Source organism: Triticum dicoccoides, chromosome 7A (genome assembly GCF_002162155.2).
Source record: "Triticum dicoccoides isolate Atlit2015 ecotype Zavitan chromosome 7A, WEW_v2.0, whole genome shotgun sequence".
Classification (NCBI taxonomy): Eukaryota; Viridiplantae; Streptophyta; class Magnoliopsida; order Poales; family Poaceae; genus Triticum; species Triticum dicoccoides.
The window spans coordinates 704,723,781-704,733,381 of record NC_041392.1 but is presented as its reverse complement, the minus strand read 5'-3'; the positions used below and the strand labels follow the sequence as shown (position 1 = coordinate 704,733,381).

At 44.5% G+C, this 9,601-nt stretch overlaps 1 protein-coding gene across 2 annotated transcripts; it reads left to right on the top strand.

Annotated features, from left to right (window-relative positions):
- The first annotated feature begins 1,528 nt into the window (after positions 1-1,528).
- Positions 1,529-8,989, top strand: LOC119332111 (actin-binding protein). Of its 2 annotated transcripts, none has more exons than XM_037605281.1 (5): positions 1,529-1,814; positions 7,123-7,275; positions 7,544-7,579; positions 7,990-8,305; positions 8,613-8,989. In XM_037605281.1, the coding sequence occupies exons 1-4, from the start codon at positions 1,698-1,700 to the stop codon at positions 8,275-8,277; spliced, it is 594 nt and encodes a 197-aa protein (XP_037461178.1). In that variant the 5' UTR covers positions 1,529-1,697; the 3' UTR covers positions 8,278-8,305; positions 8,613-8,989. The 2 variants fall into 2 exon arrangements, with proteins under 2 accessions (XP_037461178.1, XP_037461177.1); XM_037605280.1 differs by having other exon boundaries at positions 1,533-1,814; positions 7,987-8,305.
- Positions 8,990-9,601: the final 612 nt, after the last annotated feature.

Genomic DNA, 9,601 nt, shown 5'->3' with positions numbered 1-9,601 from the left:
TATATATGCTTTATTGTTATACTTACAAATGCAAATTATTCGATGATATGCTTAGTGAATCCGATGATATGCTTAGTGTAGAGTCCAATGATATGCTTTGTGGAATCTAGTCGATGATATGCTTTAGTGTAGAGTCTGATCACATGCTCTTATTAGTGTAGAATCCAATGAACTATTAATAGTGTAGATAATCCATATATACTTATTAGTAGAATTCATGATTAGTTAGTACAAATGCGTAGTACTGTGTTTTTTGGTAGTGTAGAAATCTAGACTTAATAGAAATATATTTGCAAGAGTATGTGCGAGGCTATTTATTAATTGATATGTTTTTCTTATTCAGAAATTGCCAAAGAACCTATCTATGAGTTGTGGTATCGAGCCTGATGAAGAAGGCTCAGCCGGACTACGCCTTACCGCAAGGGGCTCCGTCGCCACCTGTACTTACCGCATGTACACAGACGGTCGCACACACTTAAACTCGGTTGGGTGGAAGAGATTCCTCGTTGGCAAGAATCTTCGTGTTGGACAGGCCATCCTAATTACTATCAGGAACACCCACCGCCCAGGCTTGAGGATGATGATCATCATCGATATCATCTAGAACTACATGTGTGTGGCTATATCATCTAGAACTACATATGATGATCGTCGTCGATATCATGTAGAACTACATATGATGATCGCCGTCGATATTATCTAGAACTACATATGATGATCGTCGTCGATATCACCTTGTACTGCTTGAGGATGCATGTTGAGTATATATGAAATTATTATCTAGTACTCCCTCGGAAGTAATTTGGAACCTAGTACCTATAATGCTTTATGAAATTGATATCTAGTAGTACCTAGTATCTGAAAATTGCTGTTTATTGAAACTGAAACGGGGTAGGAAACTGGGGGAAATGATGAAAGATATAGCAGTAGCGCGGGGCAAGGAAATCGCTACAACTAATTAATAGTAGCACGTTCTGAAAATGCGCTACTGATACAGTCCAGAATAGTAGCGCGTGTACAGACCGCGCTACTACTAACAGTTAGCTGTAGCGCCTTATTGGTAGCGCGGCTGCCCGCGCTGCTAATAGCCCAAAACCCGCGCTACTACTAGGGTTTTCCCTAGCAGTGTGGGTTGAACGACGACAATTACAGCTCCATGGCACTGACCCTTAGTTGCACGTGCACGAAGTCTTTGTGGCTGTCATCGACAAAGTTAAGCCGCTCCGGTATGGGAACAACGACAATCATGCGTCGGCGGCTCGTTCTGGCGGCGGTACCGGTCGTTCCGTGGTCTCGTAATCTTTATGTAATTTTTATTATATTTGAGATACTTTATACTTCGGGCCAATTTTTATAACAGACCTGATCATTTTTGCACTTCTTAATTGCGACTAATTAGCAAGAGACCATCAATAATCTCACCTACGAAGGCCAAGAATGAGCAGGGCAGCTCAAGGAAAAAAGAACCAACAGGGGAGAGGAGAGGACGGCTGTGCCGCACCGACGAGGGAGTAGAAATGCGCCGCACCTGACCTCACGGTCACGGGCCCAAACGCCGTCACTCTGCTCAGCTCCAGCTCCCCAATCAAGCTCGCCAAAAGCCCTAGCCCGCGAGCTCCGGCGGCCACCGCTCCCTCCCTCCCCTCCCCCGCACGACCGGCGCGGCCTCCGTCCGTCCCCTCAATCGGGGCCGAGCAATGCCCCGGCGGCGGCCGAGGGCCGGGGAGAAGCGGATGGACGCCGCGATCGACCACTTCGCCGAGATGGGATACCGCAAAGCCGACGTCCGCCGCGTCGTCAACAAGCTCCTCAAGGTCTGCGCCCCCCCTCCCCTCCCCATTTACCCGCTTCGCCGCCGAGAGAAACGGAGACGAACGCGAGAAAGGGCCGTCTTTTGGGTTCGACGGCCGGCGGAATCCTCTCAAAGATCGACGCTCGTGCGCGAATGTTGCGGAGCAGAGGCGGCGCCTTTTTTCCCGCGGTTAATTTTGTCAGCCGATTCGGGAGTCGACGCCGATTCTTGCGATTATCTCGGCCTTGTCTGCTTCCCCTAACGGAACTGAACCACCCAGGGATTGGATTGGATTGATCCCCTGCATGTCACCTAATCCCCACCCCAGGCCAGATCCCCTCTCCACATTCTCGTTTGGTTCCCCAGACCCAATCCCCCTTCCTCAATTTTTTTTGTCAAGAATGCTGCTGCAGTATTATTTCCTACTGGTTTAATTTCAACGGACGAACAAGTGAACATACATTTTCCATCTCAGCAAGCTAACATATGCAAGGTTACCTGAAATACAATTGTGTACAAGTTCTTTTTTTCTGGAAATCCATGGAACTTGCCCATCACCAATCTCAACAATGCTAGGCAAGTTGGTGGATCAGCGCAAATGAGTAGTACCTCTCTGCTCTGTTCATCTTGGACTTGGTTTTGTCGCAGCAATGTTGTTCTCACACCTCGAGGAATATCTGCACAAAAGTTAGAGACGTCAAAAAACACAAAATAGTCCAAGGATGCATGAGAGGATTTTCCAGAACATGCCAATATAACATTTATTTGATAGGTAGTGACAGCTGTTGTGGTTACATCAGATTTCAGTAAGTTAGTTCGCTGAAAGACAAGGCCACCTTTCAGTAATTATGTACATGTGGAATTAGTAATATAGAACGGTGGCAGAGGCACGTATCCGCATATTTAGCACGTTCAGCAAGTCATCTACACTACACAGATGCCAATAATAAAATAGAAGTAAAGCTAGAATCAGGTTTAAACCAATCAAATTGTAAACTGAAGCTTTGTAATTTAGCACATAACTTCAGCAGAAGAACTGACCATTGCTAATAGTAGACAAGTACTATCTATGTCCTTCCCAGCTGATCGTTTTGACTTCCGGGTCTCCCTTGCTTCTTCAGTTGGCCTCTTCTCCTGGTTCAACACCTTGAATGCGTCTTTCAGGTGAAGGAATCTCAACTATTTCCTCCTCTTCATCATCGAAATCTTCTTCAGCATCACTTTCCCCGTCTTCTTCCTCATCATCGTCACTTTCTGAAGCCTCCCCCTTTTCATCCAGTTCAGCCATCTTCCCTTTCTTCACCCTTTTCCTCCTCGCAAGACTTGAAACCTTGACCATCTTCCTCTTTGAGCGCACATCGCGAACTATATCACGAATAAGCTGAGATGAGCTCCCTCATCTAGAAGTGGTTCGATTCACTCCTCGAGTTGTTCATCCAATCCATGATTGGGTTTGTTCATCATATTGAGTAAGATTCATCATGAGAGCACATGGATCGACCTCCGTATCTTCTCGATAAGTCTCATTTTGCTGAAGGCGGGGCTGCAGGTTGGAATGTGTGTACACCAGCTTTGTCAGCTTAATGTAACTTTGCATATTTCTCACTTTGCTATGGATTAACGCGAAAGTACTCCAATTGCACTCACGCCCAGTCGATGACACACAATGAGACACAATGCACATCGCATACTTCAGCAGCATGGGCACTTCTCCACCATATTGAGACCACCAAGTGGTTGCAAGATAGAAACACCATAAGTCAGCAAAAGAGAAGATACCACATTCCAACTCCCCTAAATTCTGTAGCTCACTTACCTGGGCTAGATGCTACGAGCTGTGCCATCACTCCGCCGAACTTTCCTTTATTGGCATTATAAAACACAAGTTCATCCATAGCCTTTGCTCCAGACTGTGGTGTAGCCGCCATCTTTGCTATTACATCTAGGAGTTTATCGATATAGGCTGGATCTTTGTCAAATGCAAATGAATAGTGTGATTCAGGATCAAGGACAGCAGCTACAAATGCAAAAGGTACATATTGGAATAGGAGCTACATGATAAATGAAGGACAAGAGCTACATATTTGTCAACTAAGAGTTTCAGCACAAAGGGGGTACCTGCAAGCATCAACGTGTCGCCGTACTTATGCTGAATCCTCGGGCCCACCTTACTCATGTAATTTTCAAATTCATATGTATCCTTGCCGAGTTGAGCTGTCAATTCCTGAACAGCGGTCATCATCCTTGCTTTAAGACCAGAAACGGTCACATCCTTCTGTTGATCAGCATACCGTAGTAGACTATATGTGGCTGCACTGTATCTAGGACCCTCTTGAGGTCGTTCCACCATTCACTACTTGTCAGACATGCTTCTATATAGTCAAATTCTTCCTCAGTTTTCCAGTCACTATTTTCCCATTCATCTGACACCATCCATTGCCGAAACTTGTCTTTCTTATCATGTATCCTTTGCAGGGAAATAAAACAGTTGGGTGGTATTAGGATGGATCAACTCTCCACCAATCTTGTCTCCCATATCAGAATGCAGCCGGTTGTGATTGTAGAAGAAGCTACTAATCTTTTTCGCACTTTTGAGAACTCAGGCAACCTCATAATATTTACCAATGTCCTTTAACATAAGGTTGATTGTATGAGCTGCACAAGGCTGCCAATATTTCTCAGGGTGCTCTTTGACGAGATCTTTGCATGCCTTTTTGTGGTTCAAACCATTGTCCGCGACAATTTGGACAACCACCTTCTGACCAATTTCATCGACAACGAACTTCTTGATTTCCTTGAATATGAATTCTGCATGAACACTGATGTTAAATATTGCATGACAAGGAATAGAGCATAAATATGACTGCAACACGAAGCATTTTCATTACCTGAATTCTGGATTCGACCAGTTGCATTGACAGTCTTGTGAAAGAACATGGCCCCATTGCAATAGACCATGAAGTTGATGATGCTCATGCCAGTAGGTCCTGTCCATGAGTCGCTCATGATAGTCACACCAAAACAATCCCAATCTTGCTTCATGTTCTCAACGAGAACCCTCATTTCCATATAGTTGGCATCCAAATATATCCCATCAACTTCATATGCTGTAGGCAAGTGCTTTACTGCATGTAGCTCTTGTCTCAACATCAGCGCTGCTCGAAATGAAGCACAATTGATTTTCCGTCCAGGAATATCATTAGTGTGGAACCATTTGGCCCAAGCTTGACCAAGTTTTGCTGCATTTAGCTTTTGATTTGAGAAGTCAATCCTTGGCTGGCATCCCTTGGTTTTCTTTCCACTAGCAGGAGTCCTAGTACTACCATCTGCAGGACTAAGAGAGCTCTTACGCTGAAGATATTGAGTTATCTTTCCAGTGGCAGGAGTTGTAGGACTAGACACTAGACTCGCCGTTGCTGCTGCCACTCCTGGACCCGACCTCAAATCTACTACTCCCTCTGTTCACTTTTATAAGACCTTCAAGATATTTCAGACAATGTACAAAACAGCCCATTTTGAGCTGTCTGAAATGACTTACAAAAGTGAACGGAGGGAGTACCCATATTGATTTCTCCCTTTCCAACCTTACATGGTCCTCTTCATCACTAGCAGGATCAAGATCAATTATTGGACTTCCACCCATTTCCTATAGACGCTCAAGTTCCAATCTTAGTTTGCCGGCTTGTACCTTTGACCTTTTCTGTTTGTAAACCAGTCAATCCTTCCTCATTGCAGCTTGTACCTCGGAGAGCACATTATAGCAGGCAACCACTGATCCTCCCAACCCACCTAGATGTCCCTTTAGGCGGGTTGAGCCTCCACCCCGCCTCTTCAGACCACAATAGTGACATGAAAATCCTTGCCTTCCATAATTCGCAGCATGGCTCCAGGTATCAGTAATATCCCCAGTGAAATATACCATGCATTTTCATCACATCGTCAATAGAGCCATTGCACGAATTTCACATTTTACAAAAGACAGCAAGTTAATTTATCACAAAGAATATATAATGTCTTGCATGAACAACATACGCATTGTGCTCCACAATAATATGCATCATTGGCATAAACCACATGCTAGCATACAACACCGCAAAGGCTTGGAATGTGATCAGAATAACAATTGACCATAGAAAACAACAAAAAACACAAGCTAATCAATGGCATAGGTAAATACACAAAAGTGCCAAAGAATCACAAGACATCTCTGCACAAACCATCTTAGATGTTTCATCATAGGTAATGTAAGTATATGACAATCATTTTTTAGGACCACGAGTTATAGTTACTCAATGGTGTGATTACATTCAGCTAGCATCGATATTCAGGGACAGTTGCTACTATGATTTGGTCTCCGACACTTCTCGCCGTGGCCGCCAATTCTTGTGCAAGAGCATTGCATGTTCTTGTAAACACTATGGCGCAGTGAGTAGCGAAGGCAGAGGCTTGATTAATGTCTGCCACCAGAGAGAAACACTTCGCTCGGTTCTTTCCTTTATAGTGCAGTTCCTTGCCGACAGTAGTGCAGTGGATTTCCAAAGTGACCACCCCCCTGTACAGTTTGCCAATTCCTTCAGACCAATTAATGCCGCCTCCGCTTCTGCTTCTTCTACAGAGGAGCATTTGTTTAATTTCTGGCACACTGCAACAAAGACTTGGCCACAGTGGTCTCTAGCAACTGCACCAATCCAGCTTTCCCCTGTCTTCGGAATGTAAGATGCATCTGTGTTTAGTTTAACCATCCCTTTCGCTGGTGCAGACCAATGATCGCTAGCAGGCGCTGTCGGATTGCTGGACCTATGGGGATACAGAGACCAGTGACATTTATCTTTCTCAGTCACATCACTGTACAGCGAATCATTTACGTCCTCCTCGTACCTGACTAAGAAATGCACAGGACTCGAAACTGTGTCCTTTCCATCACCATGTATAACATTGTTTCTCAGGTGCCAGGACTGCCAAAGAATCAAAAGGATTCTATTTCTGACAGTGTCAGATTTCGCATCAAGTAGCAATTGGAGCCCGAGCCTCCAGTGTCGGCGCCGCCGGCATGAAAGGGGATTTTCCAGGATTTGGCGTTTTATGTACAGATGTGAGGGCACGGGAGAGACATATTAGCATTCACGGGCCTTGGGGGAGCTAGTTTTGGGCTTTGGCCTGATTTTTTGCCGCCAAAGGTGGCCCTGGCGGGAAATGACTTTGGAGGCCGAAATTGTTGAAATAATTTAACAAAAATGCTATATTTCAGTACTTGCTGAAATTAATAAATTTCCAAAATTTCATTGAAATTGAAAACCATGGTCCTGATTAATTCGGCCTCGTCTGTTTAGGATGTGTATGGGAAGGATGGGTGGCCGTTGCTGGAGGACAGTTGTTACTCCGTAGTGCAAGAAGCGCTCTTTGAGTTGGAGGAGCAGGAGAAGTTGCAGCAGCAGCAGAATGAGGATGATGATGGTGACGATGAGGGGGAGGAAGCTCATCTGGTGAGGGCGCTCTCCACATACTCTCTTGTGTCCATGTTAATTGCTGTGTGTGCCATTGGTACCAATTTATACCACTCTGCTACCTACAGACTAATATATTCAAGGCAGTGTTTCTTTAATTGGTAACTGTCATCCCATGCCAAAAAAGAAACTTGCTCAATAATACATGTCATATGTACTAATTCCTCATCTTGTTCGCTTTAAGGCATTTAGTTCGAGAAAAAGGTTGGTCCTAGTACATGAATGATAATTTATGAAGTATTTGCAGGAGCCGCAGCAGGAGGAGGTGGAGGAGGAGGCTCCGGTAAGCTCCCTCTCCATTTACTTTCTTGTGTCTGTTTTCACCTAAAAGCTTGTTTATTCATAAAACTGACAACAATGCCATCTGAAAGAAGTGGTCTGGTTGATGTCTTCCATCATTCCTTTGAGCTGACATAGTTGACTGATGAATTGGCATTGTACATGTTAGCATTGCACTATGTAGTATTTTCTCAGTTGGTTTTGTAATACAACTTCAACATGTTGGCCATCAGTACTTCTGCAATAAGGAAACATTTATGGTGCACAAACTGCTGTTACTTATGAAAAATTAGATTTACCTCTAAAACAAGACCTTGTCAAGAATGTCTAGTTGTGGTTACTTCTTCCCTCCAGCAATAAAGCTTATGCATACTGTCCAATTCTTACGTGGGGCTTTGGTTGGTAATGCAGCAGCAAGAAGTAGCAATAAAGGAGGAACCGTCAGAAGAGTTCGTTCCCATTGCGATGGTTGTACCACCATCTGAGGCTGTGGTAGCAGTTGAGCAGACGGAGGAAGCGGAAAAGGCCCCCCTGCTCATCGACCCACCTTCTCCCAGAGCTGCGTCGCCAGATCCGTTAGCTACAGGAACTAAGCGCAAAAGGCCCCCCTGCTACGGATGGATCTCTGAGTCTGAGAGTGACTCGGACTATGAGGAATATGTTGCACGTCGACAGCAGCGGGTGCAGGTCCCGGCCAAGTAGACGGGCTGTAAGTGAAGCCACTTAACAGGTGCCGTTTTTGTTATCCGGTCTTCCTTTGCTATCTTAAAACTGGGTATTTATTAGTAGCCAAACTTCTATTAGTAGCCAGTAAGTTCATACTGTTGTTACTGCTCTCATGCTTTTGATCAAATTAAGATACCCCAGGATTCACACTTCCTTGGTTATGAACACAAACGTATCATAACACAGATTAAACGGTGAAAGCAAAACTTTTATGACACTGACAGGAGTTGAAGATTGCCCTGTGGAAAATTGTTATGATGAAGGCCCCCTGTTGGAAATGCTAACTAACCATCGTTCTTTCGTTGTGACAGAGAGGGGGCTGATGCAAGGCGAAAGCAGGGGAACCGGCCTAATCTGCAGAATTAGTATAAGGCCAGTACTCTATATTGTTAATATGGACTATGGAGTTGTTGAATTTGCAATGGCACCATGGCTCTAGTTTGTGTATATATACGTAAACCATGGACTCTGGAGCAGACACTATGAATGGCAGGTGCCGCTCCCATGGAGCATGCAAGAGCAGCATATATGGATGCTTCTGACTGTAATTGGGTAGTAATGTGCTAGCGTGGCTTGGCCGTCGACCACTATAAATCGCATGCTAGGATTGGCCTGGTTGATTGAATATGTCTGAACCAATGTGGTTTATGGTTTATCTATGCTTGAAAAAGCTTGCTATTATTTTTCATGTGGCTCAATGTTTCCAATGCCGTGTAACCTACATGGCCGTGGGATTTTGGGAGCATATCTGTTGTGTTTGCTGGTGTTCTCTAAAAGTTGATTTCTGCCTACAGTATGTTAATTCCTTACTTTGTCTGGCCTGATACATAAGCTACTCATGAGCTCCTATACTATTTCCTTGATATGCTTCCATGATACTCCCCCGTCCCATAATATAAGAATGTTTTTGACTTCACTACACGGAGCCAGTAATAAATGTTAGACTAATTGCTTAGGTTATGCAACTGCTAATTGGATCTTATCTAATACAGATGAACACTACTTGATTTGATGTGAAAATTAGTGGATAATATTGTGTTTATACCTCCGTTTGGAGAGGCCATCTTGGTGGAGGAAATGGAGTCCGATGACAAACTGCAGCAGCATAGTAGATCACTCCGGCACCTTGCCGCAGCGTAGTAGATCACTCCGGCACCTCGCCGGAGCAAGGACAGGCCTTCACGTCAATGTCGAGCGCACTCTCGATTGGATTTGGAGTGAATTTCGGAGGGCACTGTTATCCTAAGCGATACGATGATCAAATAGATGCAGGGATGCCCTCCTTTATGTATAGCGCTGT

Bases quoted from the DNA above. Each gene is read 5' to 3' on its own strand.
- LOC119332111 (XM_037605280.1), top strand. From the start codon at position 1,698: ATGCCCCGGCGGCGGCCGAGGGCCGGGGAGAAGCGGATGGACGCCGCG. The intron at 7,276-7,543 runs GTGAGGGCGCTC...AAGTATTTGCAG, and splicing joins AGGGGGAGGAAGCTCATCTG to GAGCCGCAGCAGGAGGAGGT. The intron at 7,580-7,986 runs GTAAGCTCCCTC...TTGGTAATGCAG, and splicing joins AGGTGGAGGAGGAGGCTCCG to CAGCAAGAAGTAGCAATAAA.